This window comes from Triturus cristatus, chromosome 11, assembly GCF_964204655.1.
Source record: "Triturus cristatus chromosome 11, aTriCri1.1, whole genome shotgun sequence".
NCBI lineage: Eukaryota > Metazoa > Chordata > Amphibia > Caudata > Salamandridae > Triturus > Triturus cristatus.
This window is the reverse complement of record NC_140594.1, coordinates 1,052,779,617-1,052,807,256: the sequence shown is the minus strand read 5'-3', so window position 1 is coordinate 1,052,807,256 and position 27,640 is coordinate 1,052,779,617. Positions and strand designations below refer to the sequence as shown.

The window sequence follows — 27,640 nt, the reverse complement described above, 5'->3', positions numbered from 1 at the left end:
AAAGGGGCTGATTTTTTTTCAACTATGATCGCTAACCATCAAGAGCCTTGCGTGAAGCCTGCGTGTACCAATTAAATTAATATCCGCCATCCAAGAATTTGCAGTGCATCTCCATTAAGTGTGTTTCTCGTAGCACTAATAGGTCACGGTCTTGACAGCATATGTCCCCTGCAACCCCCCTCTACTTATCTTTATTGCCGTTCCAGTTAGTGTTTCATGAGAAAACCTTTAGAACACCTACCTATCGCGCCCCTTCTTACTATCTTTAATGGATCGAGGCATCTGTTAAACATTCATAACATGCTTTTTACCCCAGGCACAATAAAACAACACATATTTATATTATTCCATATTGGACATCCGTTACTGTGTATACTGATCGAGCAAAGAATTTGTGTTTCAGTAGTATATTTCAATGCTATAAACAAAGCGTCCTGTGAAGTTGAAACAAAATCTATCAAGTCCTACGTGTATATTAAGGTAACCAGGGTTGTCTTTTGCTTATTTCACCATGCAAATGCAACATCTAAGAAAGACATACAATCCAGACAACTAGAACATTCAAAGGTTAATCTGTCTATAGCGAAAAATGTCTATTTGATATGTGTGACCAAGATGTACACTTAGATCTTCTCCCAGATTCAAACCTGTTGGGTGCTTTTTGCTTCTAAATGACATGATGTTCTTGTGAAGTTTGAGTTCTCTGTTGCCTCCTCTAAAATTTGAATGCAGGTGCCATAGTGCCTCAAATGATTAGGATTACACTTCTTTTCTTGATGGAAGTGACGGGCCACAGGATATGAAAAATCTCAACTTTTAACTGTGCATTTGTATCCTAGAATATGTTTCTTCACATCCAGTATCGTATTCCCCGCATACCAGTTTATATTGACATTCAACAATATAAATAGTATATTTTATTTTACAATTAATTTATGTTTTTATAGGGATTTATTTATTTCGATACAGTACACTGTAAAAAGATTTCTCTGCACTGTTCATATATACCTTGCATTTCCTGAATGGCATAAAACATGTTGATTAAGATAACCACGTTTGATCTGATGGCATGCCAAAATTACTTTGTATCACTTCATTGTTCAAAGAGCAGGTTTTTCTATATGTAATTATTAGGTATTCTCCAATCATTCCTTTAACTGAAACTTTAATCAGATCAGACTAAAGTTTGGTGATCATTTTCTTGCTATGCTGTGGTTCAGTGATGAAGTCCATAATTAACCAAGGTCTTTCTACCCTATCTTCCCTTTTGTTTTACTTGGTGATTAATAATTGGTTCCTATTTTTGGTATTGGTTTTGTGATTTGCTGTTTTCAATCCATTCTCAGGATATTCTTTTTGCTTGAAACGCTGCATGCATCTCAATCAATCAACAGGATTTATAAAGCACAGCTAATCACCCGTGAGGGTATACAGGCGCTGAGGGTCTTGCTGCTTCAAGATAGCTCAGTTGAACAGCCTCTGATTCCTCCCTCTCATAATCGACTTCCATGCTGCAATTACACTTGATCCTAATCTATAGAGCAAACTTAATACTCCATACCAGAGAGTTTGTACGTAAAACAGATGAGTGCAAGACACTGTTCTTTTCTGTTTTCCTGTGGAACTGCTGGTTTGTATCACATTGTTTATAGTCATCAATTTAAAAAAAAAAAAGTGGCTTACAGTTTATCTATGAGGCTACTGATTTTCAATAGTGTATTGTTTTTAAGGGTTTTGATGTAGTTTTTTGCCTTTGATTAGCTGTCTACTAGAAAATAAATAATTAATCTATGTAACAATACCAAGTGACAATGTGTTCCATGTGTTCAGTGTTGCCAATAACCTATACTACACTTTTTACCCCCATTCCATTAGAATATCTGCATAACTAGGAGCCAGCATTATACCCATGGCGGTACCACAGATCTGTCTATGTACAATATTTTGTAAAATAAAGATGCTATTCTCTAGACAATATTAAAGAATATTTAGTAATACATTGTTATGTCATCTATATGAAGGCTTTTAAGCCATCACAATATCCTATGCTAATATTTATGGTATACAAGAATGCACACCAAGATTGATCATCCAGTATTCATCTTGTCATGTCTTGAGCAAACAATCAGCACTGTCACATATGTATGATATTGGGGAAAGTACAAATGGTTGTAAAAAATTATCAACACATTCAGAGGTGGCTTTGAGAAAATTATCAATGGATGAGACGTTAGGACGTTCGGGTGATGATCTTGGACTCTTGCACATTTTCGACAGGAAGGTAAAATTGGGTAGTCTTAAGTATTTGTATTCTTTATGATCCATCATGCCTTAAATGTACTGGTCATACATTTAAGTGTATTAGTCTTTGACTGCTTATTATAATTTGGAAAACGTGTGCAGTTCATAAAATTCATAATATCATAGTTGGCCAATTGCTTCCTCCAAATACATATCTTAAGACATCAAAACAATGTTGCCACCTTTGCCTGCAGGTTTTATGATTAGAGCGTCATCCTCTTTTAATGTTCTGATTACCTCAAATCATTTGCACTCTATCTCCGATAAAAGTGGTTTGTATTTTCTTTTAAAGGCAAGTTTGTTAATAGAGAGATAGATAGAGATAGATAGACATATACATATATATGATATAAAAATATGTTAGGTGCTTTTATGGCACAAAATGCGATGGTATAAAAAGCCACATTCCATAGGGATCCGTGAAATAGGGAGAATATTTTACAATTCTCAAAGCTACCAGCATTATGCAGTAGAGAGAACTAAATTGTGTAACAAGGTTATCTAAAATATACAGCACAAAACTGCTATTGTGCATCAAATTCTCCGGCAGTTTCATTTTCATCCATTTGAACAAGAAACATTTTTGGGACATTTTCAAATTATGTGGCATATGTGCTAAATACATAATTATATGCTAAACACGGATAGTATTACATATATCCACTGACCCACACCACTGTTCACAATTTAATTAAAGGTAAACAAAACCTAAACATTATATTTCCAATCAGTGTCCATTGTCAGCTACACTTTGAAGAAAACAGCAGTGTCCCATAATAATTATGTAATATGAAAAACAAATAAAGGTTAACATGTGCTATATATATATTCCAATACTGCCATCTTGAATTTCTGGTGACATTTGCTAAAACACAGGTAGCAGCTCCGTGGTTTATGATTATCCAAAAACACTTGATGGCAATATTGGACCATATTACACTTCCCCTCTCTCTAGGGGTTAATGAAGGTCCCTCAGAGAGATGATGACACTAAGGGTGAGGAGCTTGTCAATGGATCATGTTCCTCTACCAACACTAGAGATACTCAAGGCCCCAATTTTCCTAAGAAGCAATGTGCTGTCCAAGCATTTTATTTAATTTCATTAGGCTTGTTGGCTTTTACAAGGGCATCAGTGGTTACTTATTTCCCTACCAGTCTTATCCCGAAGTATTTAGTATCGCATACAGTTTCTCTTTATTCTCAAGACCCTGATACTTGGCACCTTCGTTAAGGGCTAGGAGCTCGTCTTACCACAATAGTCCTTTTTTCCTTTATCTGAGTGGGGCTAATCTGATTGTCTCTCTCGTCCCTCTTCTCAATTCTCTGGAGCAGTATCACCAGTGGTAACCCACCTCCCCTTCCTCAGTGCTCAGCGGTATGGCCTCCATCCCACAGTTTCCCCCAACCTCGACAAAACTACCCAGTCAGGAAAGTTCTTGGAAATGGACAGACCTGTGCCAGACCTGCCTCTCAGCTACAGGATTTTCATTACTAGAATGCTTTCACAGTGTCTATGTCTGCTACTTCAGTGTTGCTTTGTCTCACAGTAAGACTTCCATAAAAGTATGGGGAATTCTCGGTGGCCACATGCTGCACTTGTGTTCATCCAACGCCTATCTCTTCTTTTCACTCTGCGGACATTACCTCAGGCCCAGACCTTCCTTCATTATCAGGTCCTGCACTCAGGCCTGCTGGTCCCAAGTCTCTCCTCACCCTGGGACTGCTGCCAGCAAGCTGGAGCTCTTTTTGTGTGAAGGCATTCCTGACTCAAGTGACATAATAATTGTTTTCTTACCTGTTGCGAAGACCTCTCTGTGTCCTGCCTTACATGTTTTCTTTCTGTTCTGGATCCTAAAAAGAAGCTAATGGAGGCTACAGAATAGTGTTTCAATTATGCCCATTGTTTTCTTTCCTTGTTTCAGGTTCTAGATTTCTCTACTTGTCTTAATGGCCCTCATCCTTCATTCAGACTGCTATAAGGATGTTTATGAATTTAAAGAAAATTCCATGATGGAGAAAGATTGCTGCTGCTATGGGAAATACTGCCGCCTTACTGGTGATGCCCTAAATGGCCAGTCTGGTTTTACTTTGCCCTAGTACCTGACATCCATCTATCATGGCTAGGGTGACAACATCACTTACATTCAGCAACGATCTACACAAATAACCCTGAAATGTATTTGGATTACAATGTATACAAAACACGTGAACATTACCTCTGTTTTGTCGAGTGTTTGGGCTAGAAGTCCTGTTCTTGTTTTTTGTTGTTTCAGGGCTTGATGAATCCGATTTGTTCTGCATGTCTGCAGACTTTCTGCTATATCTTAAAAGAAAACAGTAACATTTATTGAAAAGTGATAGCAAGAGCTTAAAAATACAGTTCAATATAATATAAAAAGTATAATTTCCTTCGCACAATATGATGTATGAAATAGGAAAATGTAGCTTCTTGGTGATTGCGGTACTCTCAGACCTTGCTCTGCTACCTGTACAACTAAGTGGGGAATGTCCATTAAAGAACGCAGAAAAAAGGAAAATATCTCTAAAAAATATGCAGTCACTTTAAAAGACTCTGGAGCCCTCAATGTACAAGAATTCTTCAATGCATCAGTGTCATCCCTTTTTTTCATGCATCACCATCTCCCACCAACTCCCACATTTCTACATGTGCTTTCTTACATGAAACGTGTGGCACAGTAAATGGAAAGTAAGGTAATGACTTGGAGAATCTCCTGAAGGGAGGGTAAGGAGCAAGTGTACCTGAATGACAAACTGCATTCTTTCTGCTCTATTGTCAATTGGTTGGGAAACTGATTTCAAAGAACAAATTACTTACCTTCGGTAACATATTATCCGGTAGAGACAAAGTCTAGCTGCAGATTCCTTAACTTTTGAATTCTCCCCAGGTATCAGACTTGATCCAGACATTTTTTCAACAGTGCCATTGGGCACCAGATGATGGTGCCTTATGACTCCGTGATGAGGTTGACTCTGGCTGTGACATCAGTGGAGTCATATAAGTCCCCTCCGGCGCCCAGACGTCAGTTTCTTCTTTTCCATGCTGCAATGCGAATCAAGATGAGCAGTTCCTCAGGCCACTTTTTCTGACCGACTTCAACAGTTTTTGTTGGTTGGGAACAGTGTGCTTTTTTTCCATATCGTTAGGCTTTCAGTCTTGTGGGTCTTGTACTCAACAGATGTCGGCTACAGACTCACATTCAGTTTGTATGTGGTGTATGGGACAACCCCACGACTCTGAGGATTGCAGCTCATGCCAGAGGCTGAAGCCAAAGGCACTCAAGGAACGCCCTATGGAGTTACTGGTGGCGCATCTGTTGACTTCACTGCCTCAGGTCTTCTTCTTCTCATACAGAGGTCCGTTCACGGGGCCATTCCAGGAGCCGATCTTGGGGACGTCGCTCTCCAGTGGCGTCCAAAGGTAAGCGCAGGTTACTTGAAGTCACACCACCCCCGACTTCACCACGTGGAGACTCCATCTCCAACGGCTCCTCCCACTCGCAGTGGGAAAGGCCATACACGACTCTGTCCCGTGTCTCCTCGTCTTTCCAGGAGCCGGGGCATCGATGGCCTAGAGGAGGGAGTACTATAACGGACTACATCTCATCTTTGGGCCGCCAACTTCCTCTGGAGCGCCCCAGTGCCCCAAGGAGGTGAGTGGAGCGATGCCGGTGGGATCGCCCTCGGTGCCGGTTGGGCCATGTGAGTCTTTGGGTCACCACCGGTCGGTGTTGGCAGACTCAAGAAACCCAAGGCAGACCCAAAGGACCTCAAGAACTTCTGGCCCATCTCCCTGCTCCCGTTCCCGGCGAAAGTCATCGAGAAGACTGTCAACAGGCAACTGACCCGCTTCCTCGAGGAGAACAACACCCTGGACTTGTCCTGGACTTGTCCCAATCCGGATTCCGCAGCAACCACAACACCGAAACTGCCCTCATCGCCGCCACCGACGACATCAGGACCCTGCTGGACAACGGAGAAACTGCAGCCCTCATCCTCCTGGACCTCTCAGCCACCAGGGCGACTCCTGGTGGCCAGCCACTCTGGGAGCTGCACCGACACCCACAACCACACATGCAACCTGGGGTTCATCCTGGACTCATCACTATAAATGACCCAGCAGGTCAACGCCGTCTCCTTCTCCTGCTTCACCACCCTCCGCATGCTTTGCAAGATCTACAGATGGATCCCCACCGGAACCAGAAGGACGGTCACCCAAGCCCTCGTCAGCAGCAGGCTGGACTACGGCAACGCCCTCTACGCGGGAACCACAGCCAAACTCCAGAAAAGACTTCAACGCATACAGAACGCCTCCGCACGCCTCATCCTCGACATCCCCGCCACAGCCACATCACTGCCCACCTGAGAGACCTGCACTGGCTCCCCATCAACAAGAGGATCACCTTCAAGCTCCTCACCCACGCTCACAAAGCACTCCACAATGCCTGCCCAACATACCTCAACAAACAACTCACCTTCTACACCCCGAACCGCCAGCTTCGCTTCGCTGACCTCGCCCTACCCACCGTTCCACGCATCCCCCGAACGACCACCAGCGGCAAATCATTCTCACACCTCGCTGCCAAGATATGGATCATCCTCCCCATCCACCTGCGAAAGACCCAGGACCTGCTGACCTTCAGGAGACTTCTCAAGACCTGGTTGCAGTAGCAGCACCCACCCCACCTCTTCCTTAGCGCCTTGAGACCCTCACGGGTGAGCAGTGCGCTCTACAAATGCTTGATTGATTGATTGATTCCACTTCGGTGCAGATGCACCGCCCTTAGAGGACTCCACCTTCAGCATCCGTTTTTGAACAGCCGACTTCGGCATTGACGCCGTCGGCACCGATCAAAGTCCTTTCTCCTCCTATTGACGTCGAAGCATAACCTTCTCAACACTTCGCAAAGACAAATAATAAGATATACTGAATTAACTGGACATGCGAAGATAAATTGACAAAGCTCTTTTATTATCCTGCATACTCAATAATTCTTCCTCAACAGAAAAAGGAAAGAATGATGGAACAACTGTCCCCTTGGAGTTGTGAAAGGATGAAAGAAGGGTCAGGATTTAGAATCACATCTGTCAGGGCTCACCTGTCTTTCTGCAGAAGCGCCCAGGAACTGAAGACAAGGTCCGCTACCTCCCCTAACCACCTATTGTGCCTATCAAACTCTAAGCAACAACGTGATATTGGGGAAGAAGGGAGACAAAACAAGGAAAAATAAAGGGGGAGAAATACCTCAACGCAATTCACCTTCCACAGGATTCTCGTCTAAAATAAAACTAGAAGAAAAGAAGGGATGTATTAGATGGTAATGTATATCTAGCTGTATGCAACCACTCTCCCTTTTATAATACCTTAATCCTCCCTTCTTCTGAATAGGGCCTGGGAAGTGGTAGTATAGTCCAGGAAACTGTGCTGTGGAAAAGAAGTACAGGGGTAGTACTTAATTATACTAAGGTCATTGAGCACTAAACAACTAGAGTCATATATGTGTAACACTGCTGCTTACCACTCTGGCTAGACCACTGATCTGAGAATCTGCTTCATGGGATATAGCTTCCTTCTGGAACCCCCTTGCCTTTTAGACTCTTGATCATTGCGAAAATCCTATTTTATATCTTCATTTCAAAAGTCAAAAGTCCATTACATAAATCCATTACACAAAAGAAACAAAAAAGGCAGCGTATATACGCTGTTACTGTGTCTTCAGAGTCCACCTCTTATTAGGCTTGACAATCCAAGTCCCCACTCCGACTGTCCACAACCTTGTCAGCAGACAACCTTTGAGAACTGGGCATAATACTGTGGGCAGACCTGCAGGACAACAAAGTAGGGGCAATCCGGCCAACAAACGAAGCGCATAGCCAGAAGTCTGGCTGGCTGACGGAACAGTAAAGTCCAGCCGACGGGCGGAACCCAAAACCATCGCCTCACCTGCCCGCGGAATCGCTCCTCCCTCCGTTGCCCGGCGAGGAGAATGCGGGTGAAAGTGGACAGCAGTGATCACCGGAGCTTGGCGAATCTTGTACGAGTGAGTCCTGGGGAAACAGGTTCGGAGAAAACACCAACGAGGCTTGCTTAGTGCCGGAGATGCCACCAGGAATGAAGGAGACGGCCTAAGCGGTATGTCCGGAAAACTGGAACGCAAAGCGCGATGTCCGGGGGAAGTCAGGCTTTTGAGCCTGCCTGACTTCCTCGCGCATGCGCACTCCCGCGCCGCCATCTTGGTTCAGTGTTTCCGACAGCCGTGACAACACCATCCTCATAAAACCTCAAGAATGAAGGATGGCACATCAATGCCTAGAGCCCTCATACCGTCTGAGCAGACGGGATAGCTAGCAGAAATGCCACCTTGAGGGAAAGAAACTTGAGGTCTACAGAGTTCAGCATTCAAAGCAGAGAAATTTTAGAGATCTGAGTACCATCAAACGTTCCGAAGGTTGAGAGATATGATGTGTGTGTGTGGTCTGGAAAGAGCCACACTCTTAACCTAGATACCAACAAGTCAGTATCATGCGAAGAATCATGAAATTTGCAAAAATCTTTACTACTTAGTATGATATATTAAGATGAAAACGTCCCATAAGAATTGCAAGATAGTGGCAAGCGAACACAATGCAGCTGAGAGAACAGGATCATAGAGTAGAAGGTCTTCTAGAAATCTGAATGGCTTCTGCTACATGTGGAGGCAGGCCTTTACTGTGTAGGTTACTACAAACCTAAAAGCAGACTGGGACAGTTTAAGAGGTAATGACAAAGTCAAATATCTGATTGGAGATGGAAACACAGAAGAATCAGAGGAGGAAGGATATTAACAGTTTTTAGAAGAGGGAACCGAGATTTACATGGCCAATAAGGCACAATCAACATTAACTCTGCTCTCTCCTCCTGAATCTTGCAAAGGAGTCTTGGATTAGCAGAAGAGAAGGGAATGCATACAACAATTTCCTGGTCCACTTTGCCCACTGCTGTCAAAGCCAATAAGGGAGTTTCTATCCAGGCACTTAGATGGACTGCAAATATCTTCAAGGACTTGGAACGAGAGCTCCCCTGGGTGTTTGAAATATGCTACCATGTCTATGATTTCTGATCCCACCAGGATGTTCTTCTGTTGTAATTTTTAGCTGGAAATGTTGCAATATTCTCAACACAGCAGCTAGCAGCTCTCCTTTGCTGACCATCTGTGTTGACAAGAATGAGATCACCTTCCCAAAGTGCAGGCATCTGTCATGAAAATCTGTAGAGATTCCGGATGCATCAAATCCCCCCTCAGGGGAGATTTACTGGCTCCAACCAACACTGGAGATCATTCCTTATCTCTAGTGACTGGCACTAGAGCTTCCAAGGCCTGGGCAACAGGAGACCAGTCCACTGTAGGTGTCATTGACGTAAATGACGTTTTACCCTTTGAACCGGAAAATAAACAAGCTCATATGTGTCCCTCGACCTCCATCCACTTCATAGCATACGCATACTGGAGGGATAACGAACTGGATAGCAGTATCTGAAGGCGAATTTCTATTGTTTCTGGAAAAAAAGACTTTGCCCAAGTCTGTCCTGAATCTGGCTCCTACAAAGGTCCTGCCCTTTGATGGACTGATTTGACATTGTGGAACATTCAGGATGAACCCAAACCTGTTTAGAGTCGGCTTGGTCATTTCCAGAAAATCAACTGTTGAAGCCTCAAGACTACAGTGAATAAGAATAATTCTAGGAAATCAGAGAAATGATTCTCTTAAGTGTCTTAATTTTGAAGGGAATGTCTTGCACCTATGTGTTCATTTTGTTGAGGTTTAGCACCATATGATAACGGATAACCCCCTGTCACCTTCTGAATCAGAAAAATGATTGAAAAGACATCAATTCCTCTTTCTGACTTTGTTACTGGAATGATTGCCCCTTTCTCCAGCAGGGTTGAAGATCTTCCAAATTGGTTCCCACCTGATTGGGCATTTCAGCCATGATGTAGGAATGATCCCACAGTTCAGAGGATCGGACAAGAACTCTTACAGTGTATGCTTTTTTGATCATATCCAAGACCCAAATGGCTGAAGTTCAATCTTTGCCATTTGTAATTATAACCACCCACCTGCAAGCATGGGGCAACATTTACCTGGTCCCTAGTATAGAATAAGATTATTTTTTTGGATGGTTACTATTCCCCTGGAACTCAGAAACATGGTCCGTAATTTTGTGTGAATTAAGGCTTCTGTTCATTTATCTATATGACCCAGAAGACTATTTCTCAAAAAGAGGAAGAGTGTTTAAAGTGCAGCTTATCTTTTAATGTATTTCCAAAAAAGATGGGAACCTTGGAATGACATTCTAAAAGCTACGCCTCAGCTGCAATCCTTTTCCATTCCTTAAGGTACATGTTACAACAATTGACAAGAAAGGCTTTTCTTTGCCTGGTCCTGAATATTGTTTCTGGGAAAACATTAAAGCATCTGCATGGCACAGGATCCTTTCTTCTACTTACTCAGACTGTCGCTCCCAAGGAAAGGCTCTAGTTCCCATCAAGCCTGGCAGGGGAAAATACTATAGCGTATGAAGGAGATTCAAACCAGGCAGAGATCTCTAACCCCAGACACCCTGGACTAAGTTGAGAAGGAAGCAAAGAGGAAGATGCTGAGAATGCCAGCCCTATTATGGCGCCACGCATAGAGTGGGAAAGATTCCAATGTTGGACAACTGAAGTTACAGGTAAGTAGCTAATTTATTCTCCAACATTGTATCTTTCAAATATTCACATGCTTAAATCATAATAGCAAGCAGCATACAATAAAACACAAACACAGGAAGTAGGTTCACCTTTACCAAAACATGTTTCTGAGGACTTCCTGTCCCAGTGCAACATTGGCTTCTGCATTCATGTTGAGACAATAATGCTTTGTGAATGAGTGCAATGCTCTTCCAAGTGACTACATGGCAGATGTCTCACAAGAGCAGATCAGCATAGAGTGCTACAGTTGATGCCATGCTCCTGGTGGAATGCACCTTCATTCTCCCCAGGAGTGGACATTTGGACTTGGTATGACAGAAAACATATGTTTGGACAGAGGTCAACCTCTCACTGGCTGTCTGACAAGTGTATGCCCTTTGTATTCTCAATGTAGAACCTGAAGCATCTATATACGTCTAATGAATGTAGTGATATGCCTGCTGATGTAGCTGAGTTTGGGAAGAAAGATCAGAGAATGACTGGCTTATCCAATTGAACATCAGTAGGAACTTTCAACATAAATCGGGGATTGGTTCTTAATATGACCCTGTCCTTAAGTGAAGTGGAGTAAATGTTCATTGATGGTAAATTTTCGCATTTCCCCTGCTCTCCTTGATATGTTAATGCTGGAAGAAGAGCTATCTTTCTTTTGATAAATTCTAAATGTGCCTTGTGTATTGGTTCAAATGGAGATAGCATTAACTGGCTGAAGACAGTATTAAGCTTCCAGGGAACTGGAGGGCGTTGTACAGGCAGCAAATTACCTGAAAAGGCCCTTCTTAAATTGTAATATTTGAGTCCACTCTTGGCCGGATTCAACAAGTATGGGAGCATTGAAATGTCCTTGCTCTTGCACCAGACACAGAAAGGCTTACAATTTGCGTTGTAGGTTTTTGTAGTTGATAAAGCATGCACCTGTGCTACGACGTTTCTATAATCTTACGGTAGATCCTGATGGCCAAAATCTAGGTTGTCAGAGACCATGCTGTCAGGTTCAGCAGCTTGGGATCATGATGAAGTATCTCTCTGTGATGCCTGGAGTAGCAACTGGGGTGAACATTTAAATAAATGGCTGGAAGTACAGACAGCTGCAGGAGTTTGAAGGATCACTATTGCCATGGACACACCGAAGCAATCTTTATCAGGGGTTAATGATCCTGCTTCGCCTTCTTCAACAATCTGGGGATCAGGGGAAATGAGGGAAAGCCATAAGCAAACATTTTAGGCCAAATGCATGAAAGCCCATTGTCTCTGGATGTCAGAATCTGCTTTCAAAGTACTTCCATTTATTGTTGCTCAGTGTGCCGAAGAGATGGCTCACTAGTTGACCCCATTGTCAGAATATGAAATCCACTTGGTCTGGGCTAGTTCTCACTTGTGGCAGTCTGAAAACTGATGGCATCCACTTGATAGGTTTAGTGACCTGGCAAGTGTTCCACGACAATGTTAATCTCATGAACAATGGGCCAGTTTCATAGCAACTGAGCCTCCTCTGAGAGAGGTCGAAACAGCATTCCCCCCTGTTTGGGTATTTTGGACAAGGATGTTGTGTTGTTTGTTCTAAGTAAAACTACTTGACCTGCTATTCTTGGGAGAAAGGCTTGAAGGCATAATTGTATGTCCTGGAGCTCCAGCACATTGATGTGAACAAATATTCCATCTGCCTTCTTTCACCGGGTTAGCTCAAATCTGATTAGAATTCAATCTTCTAAAACAAGTAATTATGCTCATAGCCAGACTGTTATCTTACTGTGGCAAGGTGAAGACTACCCTTGATGGGTTACTTAAGAGGCTCATATGATGGGAAATATTGCATGATGGCTCAGCCTGGAATATTTGCCTCAAGCAAGGAACTATGCTGTTTGGATGCGGCAGATCTCTGGGAGAGCTTCTTTACCTCCTAACTTGCTGGCGAGGGCACTCTCCAAGCAGGCAAAAATCATCCTTGCCCTGGCTGATGTAGAGGAGTTGGCAAAATGCTCACATGGCAGTTGGGCACTTAAAATCTATGACCCCCTTAACTACCTACACCAGCTGATGCGACTACGATTTGGTCTGATTCCGTTAAAAGGCTTCAGATATGGTAGGCTGAAGGGATCTATGAAGCATGCACGCAGTCTATGTAATTTTCCAACAGAATCATTAGTTCACATCGTCTGTATCTTTGAAAACATATACCCTCACAGAAAATGTTGGCTGCGGCCAATGTTTAGAATTCTCAACATACAGTCCAGCAATGATCAGTGGAATGATTAACTGTGTATGACCCAGTCAGGCGCTTAATTAGTGTGGCACTGTCTTCAACATCTAAATCTTCGCCATTTGGGTGACACCCTCCAGTCAAATTTGACTTGGTCTCCACTCCATTACTACAAACTACTCATCTAATGGGTCTGCAATTTATTTGCTTCCTGTTAGGTCCTTTCATGGTTAGAGATGCGATTGTATTTGAACACAATGGTGCTTAACATTCAATTTAAAAATGGATCATCATATTTTAAAATGCTTTTTCATATTTGCTTATGAATTCTCACCCCCTCCTTTTTGAGTCCTTTTCTTCGGATCTGTCCACTATATGATAACCCCAGTTGATGCAGAAACCCCACAAGGCAGAACACAACAAGGAAGCAGGTTTCAAGCTCAGAGCCTTTGGTGATTCCACATAATTAGGATACTCAATTGTGAAAAACAGGGTTTTTAATGATTTTATTAACTAAAAGCTTTATTTTCTTAGGAGATACCATGTTTTTATGTCTCACTAAATTTATCATCCCCCATTAGCTGCACCAAACTGGGGTTTCCTATAGCTTCTGCTCCTTACTGTACAGTGCAAATTTTTCTTAATGTCATTATCTTATGTTTTCTTAGTGGTAACGTTCTGAACCGACCACAGCAATAATTTGTACTAATTGTGCTAAATAAAACATGTATGCCTGTCTATCTATCTATCTATCTATCTATCTATCTATCTATCTATCTATCTATCTATCTATCTATCTATCTATCTATCTATCTATCTATCTATCTATCTATCTATCTATCTATCTATCTATCTATCTATCTATCTATCTATCTATCTATCTATCCATCCATCACATTGATGTGAACCATTATTTTTTCATCTGACCACAGGCTTGTGGTTGAAAGTTCTTGAAGGTGAGCTCCACAGCAGTCCATAGACGCATCCATTGTAAGTACAATCCTTCTTGTTAAAGCATGGAAAGAAAGACCTGTTCTTAGATTTGTTGGGAATCTCCACCTCAAAAATGTGTTACAGTCTTCTAGTGATTTGGACAGTGTCATCCATGAGCTTTCAATTTGCTTCAATTGCGTGTCCAGTTCTTGTGGACGAGTCCTATTCGCAGTCTTGAGAAAAGGAATGAGGCCTATACATGATGATATTAGGCCTAACAGAGACTTGTACTGTCTGACTGTAAGCATTTTCACTGCTGGCAGATTTTTTGTCCTGGCTGGGGAAGGCTGAGACTAGCGCAAAGCACTTGGTAAAAATTCAGGGCCTCATTTACAAGCCCATTGCACAGCTGGTGAGTCACATTTTGTTTTTTTTTGTATTTCAAATAGTTTTATTGGTTTTGGCAAAACAGTACAAAGAAACAAAACCACTATGAAAATTGTGCATTAGACAGTACAGGTCCAACTCTCCCCATGGCAAACTAGACATAGGAAAATGTGGGAATCTTTAGACTCCGCCTCTCCAGCAATTAAACCACCCTGATAAACTCGCTCTATCACACTGGTCAAAAGGGTTCGTAAGTTTCTCACACAAGGCCTCGTCTACTGTCCTTCATCACCCACCACGCTCACATATACCAATAGTACTCCTTGACCCCGAGGTGGTTCTTTTTTCATTTTCTTATTTGTTTCGTATTATTTATTAATTTTTCTTTAAGTCTTCGATTTTCTTCTTTTAATTATAGCTGCGTCTAATTTTCTGTATCTCTTGTATAACAATACGAACATAGAAGTTATATATTACATACAACCATAACTAGCACAGCTTGTATTACGTGAACCGAGTGGTTATTTCATGTAACCAATTTTTTATTAGTGTTACATTTAGTTTTTAACGCACTGGTGGCGCGGTGGGTTTGCTCATATTTACAAGGCCTAATAAAGTCACCCAGCGTGACTTTTCAGGGCCTTGTAAATATGAGCCCCTTTCAAGTATTACTCTGCATGAATGAGGCGTTCCATGGGTGTTGCTGTGGGTGTTACTGACACATTCCCATATTTACAGCATTTTGTAAAGCTGGGAATGCACCAGAATCCTACGGCTCCCCAGGGGAGGCATAGGAGTGGCGCAAAGAGGAGAAATACTTTAATTTATCCTCGTTTTTTCGTCTTTCTATGCGTACTGCAGAATAGAAAATGCCATCAATGATTGCTTTTGTGCAGGAAGGTGTTACTTCCTGCACAAAAACAATCATCCCCACAACACAGGCCCCCTTCCAAATGTCGCAAGGGTGCCTGCGCTAACACATGGGAGCAAACTGTGTGCCAGCGCTGGGAAAACACACAAATGTGTTGTATTGTTGTTAATATGACACATCCCTGTGCTTTTAAAATGACGCAGTGTGTGCAGCAAAATGGCTTGCAGGGCTACATAAATTTAGAGTAAATGAGGCCCTCAAGGTACCGATTTGAGTCCAAAAGTAAATACCTTGAATTGGTAGTGTTGTCCTAGTACCAAAAGGCAGAGGTATCTCATGTGCTTATGAGCTTATGATGGATGGTCATATGGAAGTATTGGTCCTTAAGGTTTAAGGATGCTGTGAAATTGCCTTTTTGGATCATCAAGAGGACCTCCGGCACATTTATCATTCTAAAACATCGTTTTTTTCGAATACTTGTTCAACTGTCTGAGGTCCAAATTCAGCCTCCACAGTCTCCTTTTTTTATATTTGAAGAATCTGGAAAACATCTGATTTCTTTGGGATTTGGTGGCACTTTCTAACGTTCTCTTGAGGAGAAGAAGGAGAATTTCTTGTTTTAGCTCCCACAGTTAAAGATGATGTTTCTTAATGGATGGGCAGACAGGAGGTCTTTGAACAAAGTATGGCATGAGCAAACTCTTTGCATCACTCGTTTGTTCAACGTTATAGACTCCCAAGCAGTGACAAAAAAGGAAAGATTGCCACACATCTTCTGTGATTGAGATGAAAGAACAGTCTCCCACCCATCTTGTTGTGTGTAGATTTAGATTCCGTTTACAGGTATCCCGATTTATGCCCTTATATAGGTACAATTCACATTGCCCTTATTTGGACATAGAAATCCGCCCCTTATTTAGACATTGTCCGTACAAACCAAATACAGGCATGGCCACCTACATCCGTCCATCCACGTCACAACGATTTCTAGGAAAACCAGAACCTTAAGCCTTAAGGAATTTCCCCCAGCTTGAATATTGATTTCTCCAAGAACTCATTAAGTATTCATGAACATCTATTCCTTAGGGGTTCATTCATGACGTTCCTCTGCCCGACTTTTACGTCAATACTGGCATTCCTAGACAGCTTCAAGGTATAAATATACCAGCACTTGCCTTGGCAAATTGTGGTTCCCGGAGGATTCGATCCAACCCAGACTACACGGTTTGCCATGGCAAGTTCGGAAGGAGATCGAGTTCCAGCCTGATGCACTGACCTGACGCTGTCATCCTCCTCACAGAGAATCCAGCTCCAGTGCTCTCTGACTTCCCTTGCGGGGGGTTAGACTATCGAGTCCAGAAAAGAGATTCCAACCTCTCTCATTCTCAGGTATGGAGCTGACTAGAACTTAGAGAAACTTTTGGCAAGTCTTAGCTAAACTAAAATATAGCTAGCTATCCCTGACAAAACTACAACTGCCCACCACGCAGGGTGGCTTGGGAGCCCCATCATTCGAAGCCTACTTCTTAGCAGCACAACTGCAATGGCTGTCTCATTGGACAGCAGACAGGTACACTGTGGAAACTCATACCATCGCGGGACGGGTATCGGTTCCGGAGATCCGTCGCTTGCTCCTCCCTGGCACACGCCCAAAGCCCACGTACCCCTTACAGGTGTTGGTCGCACGTAAGTGCATGCTGCGGATACACCGCATGTCCCCGGGGACCCCGTTGTACTCCCCTTTACTCACTCTAGTAGGATGGCCCAATCGGGAACACTACTACACGAATAGCGCGCTTCGCACATGGACGGGATGTGACTTAACAGAGGCAGCGTCCCTTTTCGAGGACGGGCAACTAAGACCGTTCCTTAGTTTGGTGGAGGAATACGGGCTTCCCCCAGGGCAGTTTCTGCTCCACCGCCAACTCCTAGACAGCTACCGGCCACATCAGGACCTAAGTAGCGGGGAACCACACCCACACCCAGTGCTACACACGATCCTACATATGGGAGCAGGACGCCATTTAACTACGTGGCTTCACAAAGCCATACGGGAATTGGCTAATAAACCATTGGCGACCCTCCGGGCCACCTGGGAGGCAGAAATCGGGCGGGTGCTTCATGACGGGGAGTGGGAGAAGGCTTTGAGATACCCTAAGAAAGTCTCCAGAAACGCACGATTTAAAAACATCCAATATTATATCCTACACAGGGCCTATCTCACACCTGCACGCCTCCAACGATTCTACCCTGACACTCAGTTCCTATGCCCCAGATGTCAAGAACAAAACGCAGACTTTCGACATATGTTCTGGAGCTGCTCCGTCATTCAAATCTTCTGGCATCACATTCACACCGCTTTGGGTACCCTCACTGGGCTAACCTGCATGAACACTTGGGAGGCCAGCGCCATAGGCATCTTTCGCATCAGTAAGCAACACAGGGTGCAGACTCGCTTCCTCTCCTTAGCGGTGCTCTTGGCCAAACGCAGCATAGCCATGCATTGGCGTTCCCCCATCGGCCCTCCGGTGGCAGCGTGGGTGGGAGCTACACTCAAATGGGCGGCGGCGGAGGAGGAGACATTACGGGAGGAGGAGGTGAAAGGGACCCGCAAGCACCCTATATCAATGGAATGGGCCATGTTACTATACCAGTTTAGGCAGCTCTCCCCGGGGGCGGACCCGCCAGATGACGCATCTACACAACTAATCCGGAATACACAATCACAGGCTCTGCCCACCTGAACCCGTAGGCTCCCAGCCGTGCGAGACCTTGACGGACCCTAGCTCCAGGCGCACTATTACGATTTTCGGTCGCAACGACCAGGATAGGCACACATGGTATTAGAGGTACCTCACCATCACGACGCTGCATTCCCCCCCTAGTGCAATTGGATATATTCTCCCATATTCCTCCCCTAGTTTACACCTCTGTTGAACCCCAGTTCCTTTGCCATATATGGAACCTGAGATTGTAGGCTATGAACGTCACGATGATTGTATACACTGTTTAGGCCTCTTGGTAACGAATCATCAATCAATACAATTGTTGAGTAACCTTACAGGATATATGATCGGATACGACCACTTGAAGAATATGTATGATGTACAATATATGAAATGTGAAAATGGCAATAAAAATAAGTTTAAAAAAAAAAATCATAATTCTAAAGCTTCTAACAACATTTTTAATGAAGACAGAATCAGACTCTTGTGTGGGCCTTCTTAAGAATAAGAATTATAATGTCATTCTGGCCATAAATTTTAAAGACAAAGTCGGCATTCCTGGTAATGGATATAACTGCCCGAGGCATAAATTAACAAAGCTTTTTGCAAGCAAAGGGTTCAATTACAGTTCAGCTCAAATGTTAGTGAATATCTGCAAATAAACACAGAATTAGAAAAATATAGCTAGCTATACTTTAGAAACAGCACCTACTTCAAACCTCATACTGCACTTAGGTCAGGTACACTGGGGTAGAATAATTTAGAAGCATCAGATGAGTATCACATTTTAGCATTATGTTATTTATGTATGTATTTTGATTAATATATGTCATAGCTACAAACCATGCTATTGCAGTATTATTTTATCTTACTGCTAACCTCGTACATATTGTACATCGCAGTCTGTCTTACGATTGTAGCAATTCATATCTCTTGCACGAGAAATAAGACTGTTCAATAAACCCTTTTTATTGAAAACGCCTGTCTCTCTATTTCTGTGCAACTCTGTAGAAATGAAGCATGCACGATTGACTGAGTAAAACTGTTATCTATTGTTTCCACGATTCTGAGACTGTTCCGATTCTAAAGGGAAACAAAGTTGTCATGTTTATGTGGTTGTCAGAGATTAACCCCTTCAGCGCTGCGCGGATTCCCCCGCGGTGCTGAAGGGTTCTAGCGCGGGCGGGGCCATGACGGAACGGTTCCGTCATGAGCACAGCTCAACCGATGCTCATGATGGAACCGTTCCGTCATGAGCATCGAAGGGGTTAATCCCTTCTTGTATATTCGAGAAGTTTCTAGTGACCTCTAAGTTAGCTGGCACACACAAGTAGTTAAGTTTAATATACTCAATAGAGACATACTGACCTTAGTCCTATGTCAAATCTATAGTGTATGTTATTCCAATGCGCAGAGCCTATCAGGGAGATAGGAACTACACTACATGGCGCCCAACGGTTTGATAAGGCACTAATTTACCGCTAGATACTGAAGTAACTCAGTCATGCTTTTCTCAGAGACCCCTACTCATAAAACTCCACTTAGACGTCTGGATTGGGTAGAGATTATATACGCCATAGCTGAGTAGGACAAAAGTCCTATGTATTAGCTGTTTGGTTTTGTTCAACGTTGAAAGGATACAGTGTTCCAAAATATTGTGCACCTTAACTTTGTTCCCTTGAAACTTGCTCTGCATTTGTCATTTCAACATGTCCAAAAATGGCACAAACACCGATGCTGGTGGGGCTGTAGCCGACCAAGTCGCAGCAGCTTTTAATCGTACAGGTTTTCAAGAAACCGACGAGGATGCTATAAACATCCATCCAAATTTAAGGAGAGCCATCACTCTAAAACTTATAAAACATGGTCTAACACCAAGAGGTGGTAGAGCAGTCTTCGTGATAGAGGCACATGAATCTCACCAGACAGAGGTATTCTACTCATGGATAGTATTCCCAGAATCAAATCCAGTAACACACTTGTTTCACTTCTACAAAGAAGATAAACCACCTGAGGAATATATTCCTTTCGAGGATATTGAAATTCCACTCACATACCAGGAGCATGAGCTCTGGTTTAAAGGCGCCCTAAAACATTACAATCACATTACCAGGCTCGGTCCACTAGGTAGACCAGGAGCAACATGGCCGATTTTAGCTGGCTACACACCACATCCTGACATTGAAACTATGTCAGACATAGATTTACTTGCTCAACTCAAGGAGTTGATAAAGATATATAGACAATTGGTTCAATATGTCATGAGTACTTTCCCAGTCCAATAACCATTAACAATTCCAAATCCAGCCCCTTATCAGGGGAATACACTAAAAATTACTCCACAGACTTTACATTCAGTCATGGGTAAATTACAAGCAAAACGCGAACAAATTCCACTCTGGTTAGCTCAGAAAATTACTCAAATCGAAGCAGTATTTCCTAATACTACCCCTTTTGAAAAACATAGAATTTTAACAATTTGTTTACCAATGGGGATCACACCACATCTGGAAGACTGCACCTCTTGGGGCACAGTCTTTGCTGCAATCTACACGAAAACACAAGGTGTTCCGTCAATGGCGGTAATACCTGATGTCCTGAAACAGATTCAAAATGAATACGGGGCAGAGCCTGCTCTGAATTTAGGTATGAAGTTACTTAAAAATTTCGACCAGGTGTCAGCAATAATATTATCTAATATTAAAGGAGAAGTAGCATCGGTGGCGATCCGCCAGAAACTAAGGGAATTTGATGTAACAGAACAACCTCAAGAACTATCCAGAATAATTGAAAAATCCTATGAGGAATTAGGCAGAGACAGTCTGAGAGGGAAACCAGTAAAACCACAACTGTCTGAAAGTCCTGATAAGATCTTTCCTAAAAACACTCCTACTACTTCTAAAAAGAAGTGGGAAAATAGTAAACAGAATTCCAAAGAGAAGCGTTCTCATTCCCGAGGCAGGTCTCCGTCACAGAAGGAGCTCGCTGAAATGAGGTACAACCTCAGGAATAGGGATAATTTGAGAAAACCTGACAGATATCAAGATAATGATACATGTTCCTCTTGTACCTTTCAGATATCATCACAGACATCCGAAAGAAGAGGACAGTCAGAAAACAAGGAACAAAGCGTGAAGTGCAAAGACGATCAACACGTTCAGAAAAATAAAGCAAACCTCAATTCTCCAAGAAAAAGGTAGCAGGTCTGAAGGTCAGACATGCTGAGAATATTGAGAACTCAACTCAGGAACGGAGAGTGGGCCCAGACCACGCTAGACAGTGCAGCAGAAGTTACAATAGCTCGCTAGAATCTGAAGAGACTTCTGGAGACAGTGGACTTGAGTGAAGACATACAAGTTGAGACTGTAGACACCAGGGTTAGTTCTCCACACAGGTTATATGAAATACCACTCCGGATGGAGGGAGACATACCAAGAAAAGTGAGAGCATTCTTTTGGGAGCATCTTTCAAGGGTTTATGATATACTTCTAGCAGAAAAGGACTGGCCACCAGAGTTTGTTAGGGTGTGCCCACATGGCGAGGCCATCATTATGCCTGCCTTCTCCAACCATGTTCCAGTCCATTTAAAATATACATTAGCCAGGAAATGGGCAGTATCCCAAGCCCGAGCCCTGTATAAAATCATGTAGGATGGGATGAGGACTCACCTCACCAAAAAATCCAGTTAAAAAAATCAACCGACTGCACAAAGGCAGTACCCAGTTAAGCAAGAACCTAAAAACAGGTCAGGGAGATTTTAGATCAACTTGAATATCAGGGGGTGATTGAAACATGCACCTCATCAATGAACAATCCTTTGTTTCCTGTCTCCAAACCAGACAATACATATCGTCTAGTTTTGGATTACAGACACTTCTTGTTGCAAAACATTTGCAGTGGAAAATGCACACAGTACAGCATTAATGAATAACATTGTGCGTAAAAAATATAAAACCACAATAGACATTTCAAATGGTTTCTTTTGTCAAAATATTGCACCAGAAAGCAAATCTTTGACCGCTTTCTCAATAATGGGGACACAGCGTCAATTCTGTCGACTGCCCCAGGGGTTCAAAAACAACCCGGGGTTATTCTAAGCAAGGGTAACAGAGTTACTACAAACTTATGATGACGAGGCAATGTCATATGTCGATGACATAAATCTGACAGACGATGACCTGGATAGGCACTTGAACAGGGTGAGCACCATAATATTGGGCTTCGCCTCAGAGGGTTACAAATTCAACTTTAAAAAGTAAGAATTGCCCACCTCAATGTCCTGTTCCTAGATATGAATTATCAAGTGAAGACAAAAGCCTGGCAGCCAACTTTTTAGAAAAGTGTGCGCTGCTCCAACCTCCAAAAACGCTGAAAAATTTACAGTCGATTCTAGGTTTCCTGAATTTTGGAAGAACTTACATTTTAAATTACGCAGAAATGGTTAAACCTCTCTACGAATTAATCAAACCTGATTTTAAAATCACACATTGGACACAAAAACACACAGAAATTTTGCGTTCACTACAAACAGACATGTTAGCAACAAAACACTTGTAAACACGCGAAAACGTACGCAACTTAGTGATCCGAATAATTACGGGTCAATGCGGATTCCCCTACTTAACTTTTAATGAAGGTGAAAAAGTACCAATTGCATACAAATCCCACTTGTATACACAAGCATAAATGAAATTCACTTCTACAGAAAAAATTCTGACAGCAGTTCAAACCGCTGTAGCAAAAGAAAAAGCCCGAGCACAGGGGAAACACATTATGGTGGTGACTCCTGTACTAGCCTTAGAGGCAGTGACAAAGGCTAGCATTCCAAATGCAAAAGCTTTACATCCGAGATCGATACAATGGGTTAATTCTCTTGCTGCAACTGCTGTTGAATACGTTTTTGATCCATATCTAAAAACACAAGCATTCCTGCAATATGAACAAGAATGTCCTCTGCCTACTGAAATTCTCCCTCTTGACCAGTACGAATGCATAATTTATACTGACGGATCTGCACAACCCGCTACGGGGAGTAAACAAGCTTACAGTGCAGGGTGTGCTATCGTCAAAGGTTGCATGCAAGATGGCAAATTCAGACCAATGGTCACAAAAACCCAATCTCTAGGAGATTGTACAGCTCAGCGAGCTGAACTACAAGCATTTAAGATGGCACTTGAAAATACAGATCGCGAATTCCCCACACTAATAGTGTGTGATTCTTTTTACTGTGTTCAATCTTACAATGAATATTTACAGAATTGGATTCAAAATGGTTTCAAAGATGCAAAAGGAGGCACAATCAAGCACAACTTGCTTTGGGAACAAGTAGTTCAGTTGCGAAACGGACTACAAAACACTCCCGAAATACACACGCTGAGTCACCAACGTGATGGCATTTACGTTGAAGGGAATTCATTGGCTGATGAAGCCGCGAAAGGGGCTGTGTAAACGGATTCCGTAGCTGCAATCACTCGTTCAAAAACGAAAACAGACAGCGAAATAATGCTGTCTGTCAATGCATCAAGCAAAGGCAGCGGTGCTGCATTACCTATACATTTTCCACTCAAATACTCATATATAATTGATGCGAATGGCGTTCCGTTTGTTCAAATCCCTGGAGTGGGGGAGAGAGTAATTCCAAACAGGGAACGTAGAGCAGCTTTGATTTACGAAGCACATCTGGGAGAGGGTCTGATACATCAAGGGATTTCTAAAACAATATTAGAATTAAGAGAGATGTACTGGTGGTCAGGGATGAATACTCACATTCACATATTCATTAATGACTGTATAGCAAGCAATAGAGATCGCAGTACAGAATGCCACCAGATACCTGACTACAACATAGCCAGGCCAGTTCAGACACCATTATTACTTTTATTAGACAACATTAGACTATCTACGTGCAAACGTCCTGTTGGACAAAAGCAATCCCAGAAACAGTAAGGTGCCGATTAGGATCCTGGAAAAATTTTCCCCGTACGACTCGTATCCGGTCTTTTTACCGTACGAATCGTACAAGTGCCGTACAAACTGCCAAGTACGATTCGCATGGGAAAAACTCCATACGAATCGCATTGGGAATAATTCCCCACACGTCCTCGGGTCGGAAAATGTGTCCGACACGTCCCCGGACGATTTACCGTACAAACGTGAAAAGTGAAGTCCGACCGCGCAAGTACGATCCATCCCGTGCATCCGATGTCACAACCGTATGGAAAAAGCACCGTCCGCACCGAACTCCCATAGCAACCATGGAGACATGTGCCCACATACGCGCCGAACACCCCCCCAGCCCCCGTATGTACGCGCCAAACCACCCCCCCAGCCCCGTATGTACGCGCCGAACCACCCCCCCAGCCCCCATATGTACGCGCCGAACCCCCCGTGTATGTACACCCGTGTACGTACGAGTCGTACCCCCACCCGTGTATGTACACCCGTGTACGTACGAGTCGTACCCCCGCAAATGTGTATGTACACCAGTGTACGTACGAGTCGTACCCCCACCCGTGTATGTACACCCGTGTACGTACGAGTCGAACCCCCACCCGTGTATGTACACCTGTGTACGTACGAGTCGTACCCCCACCCGTGTATGTACACCCGTGTACATACGAGTCGAACCCCCACCCCTGTATGTACACCCGTGTACGTACGAGTCGAACCCCCACCCGTGTATGTACACCCGTGTACGTACGAGTCGAACCCCCACCCCTGTATGTACGGTGCGTACCCCCAGCGCTACGTATGTAGGGTGCGTACACCCAGCGCGTAGCGCTGGGGGTATGCACCGTACATACAGGGGTGGGGGTTCGACTCGTACGTACACGGGTGTACATACACGGGTGGGGGTTCGACTCGTACGTACACGGGTGTACATACACGGGTGGGGGTTCGACTCGTACCTACATGGGTGTACATACAGGGGTGGGGGTTCGACTCGTACGTACACGGGTGTACATACACGGGTGGGGGTTCGACTCGTACGTACACGGGTGTACATACACGGGTGGGGGTTCGACTCGTACCTACATGGGTGTACATACAGGGGTGGGGGTTCGACTCGTACGTACACGGGTGTACATACACGGGTGGGGGTACGACTCGTACGTACACGGGTGTACATACAGGGGTGGGGGTTCGACTCGTACGTACACGGGTGTACATACACGGGGGGTTCGGCGCGTACTCACGGGGGCTGGGGGGGGGGGTACGGCACGTACCGGGCCCCCTAATCTGGTCGTTTCACGGCGTACTTCGCTTTTCCGGCACTTTTTGGGTGCCGTAAAAATATTGCCGTCCGGACTGCTGTCGGTTCGATTCGTACTTCCTGGGTCGTGAAACGCTGCCTGAAAGCGTCCCGACGTCACGTCGGAGCATTCCCGGATCACATTCGTATGTATATTTTCGTCGGTCGGTGTTTTGTACGACTCGTACGGAAATGGTGTTTCCGTGCGAATCGTACTTCCATGTTTGTAATGTTTTTGTCCCGGGTACGCTCCGACCGACGGTTCGTACCCGGTTTTTCCAGGATCCTAATCGGCACCTAAGTCTAGGTTCCTATGGATGTGGCCTCAGCGCTCGGTTGACGCTCGAACTGTTATAAAAGATTTGCAAGTCTTTATCGGCACATACGCAATAGGCACACTACATTCTGACCAGGGTCCTGCGTTTCGCTCTAGGGCTTACAAAGAAGCCATGGCCAGTCTGGGGGTTGCATTGCGGTATTCTTCTCCATTCCATCCTGAGGGAAATTCTGTTGTGGAAAGAAAAAACCGGGACATAAAGCAGTCTATATCAGCAAGGGTATTAGGTTCGGGTGATGGGTGGGTCAAACATCATTATGGGGTCCAGCGCGCAATAAACAACTTGCCAAGAAGTTCTCTAGGGGGTGTCACTCCATATGAGGTCCTGTTTGGGACTAGAATGTTGGTTCCGGACTTAGATATGAAAGGCACAGTGGTGGAAAACATGGAATTTGATATCAAAGATCGTTTGGCTGTTTTACAGGACTTAAATGACTTGAGAAAACAACAAAGCAACATGGTCCTGAAGACAACCACCACTGAGAAAAATCCGGCCGTCCCAGCAAGGCCTGTCTGGATCCCAAAGCTTGGGGATCTAGTCAGAGAAAAGATCACGGACAAGAAGGAATTTGGGCCTTCTTACAGACAACCAGTACCTGTCCTAGCAATCCATGGATCAAGAACAGTACTTTTGCCGCCCCTTGCTGGTAAAAAGGAGAACAGATTTGTGTCCATCGACCTGATCAAACCATACTATGTGGCCAATACTGAATAGTAGGGCAAGTGGACTCCGCCAATGTAGCAGACATACTCCTCTAGCTACAATCCAAGAGGTTCAAACTGAGAGACTCATCACTTTTGAAGATTCGACAGTAAGAAATAGAGAACTAAGCAACAATGCTATGGACCTTGTACCTCTTGAGACCCAAATAACAGTTCGTCCAGATACACCTGTCTACCACAAAGTAACAAGTGATCAACTGGTTCCAGAGAATTCAACAAATCCTGATGCAATTCCAACCATTGACAGAACTGCTTCTGGCTATTTCATGAATTTTGATACATTTTCTGAGGATCCCAGCTAGCCTGAAACTACGCCAGTACAAAGAACTTTCAAAGAACAAGCAACAGACTTTTTTCATCTACTGAAAAAGACTTATCTGGTTTCACCATGGATTGAACTATGGATTGTTTTGGGAATATTCTTCTTTCTACTTTAGTTAGCTCTGGTAATAACTCTGGGTATGCTGATTAATGGAAGATATATTCAAATGGACACAGCAAGTACAAGAGTGAACTTACTTCTACAGCCACACAAATCATCCCATCATGAAGCAAGAGACTTGTCAGCAGTGAACATCACAGCGATTCCTATACCTGATGGTATTGTGTGGGACAAACCGAATGTGACATTTTTGGTCCGTCTGAGCTTTTGAAGATTCCACATTCATTTAAAATTTCATTAAGTGACTTTATTACCTCCAGTACCTTTTCTGATGATTGGGACTTCGAGACTGTTAATAATATGATGTCTGATCTAGAAATGTCAGCTGCATTTACTAATAATGAATATTTACAAGGTTCATCAGACTATGAACAACTGTATTGCTATAACCACTATGGTCATCATTTCCTGCATAAATCTGCAATGCCCAGAAATGTATTTATGTATAACCAATGGGAACATTGTCCGACGCCACCAAAGGGTAGCTCGAAAACATTTGCAATGAAATTTCTGTATTTTTCAGGGTTCAATGTGTCAAATGCAGAATCATTTTACTTTAAAAATGTCAATAAGACAGGAATGAAAAGTATGTTAACGAATACCAAACAGATTTATTCTGCAGCCTTTATTGCCCAACTGTCTAGACAGGGTTACGACTTTTGGAAAGACAATATTGAGACAAAAACTGTCTGGGGTACTAAAGATTGGCAAGTATAGG

The 27,640-nt window shown here is 43.4% G+C and overlaps 1 protein-coding gene across 7 annotated transcripts in view; it reads right to left on the bottom strand.

Annotated features, from left to right (window-relative positions):
• Window positions 1–27,640, bottom strand: part of MCF2L2 (MCF.2 cell line derived transforming sequence-like 2) — a 2,345,299-nt gene that overhangs the window by 158,152 nt on the left and 2,159,507 nt on the right. For all 7 annotated transcript variants that reach the window (XM_085635348.1, XM_085635350.1, XM_085635347.1 and 4 more), the window contains exon 26: window positions 4,518–4,624. In XM_085635348.1, coding sequence (XP_085491474.1) covers window positions 4,518–4,624 — 107 coding nt within the window. The remainder of the gene's footprint in view (window positions 1–4,517; window positions 4,625–27,640) is intronic.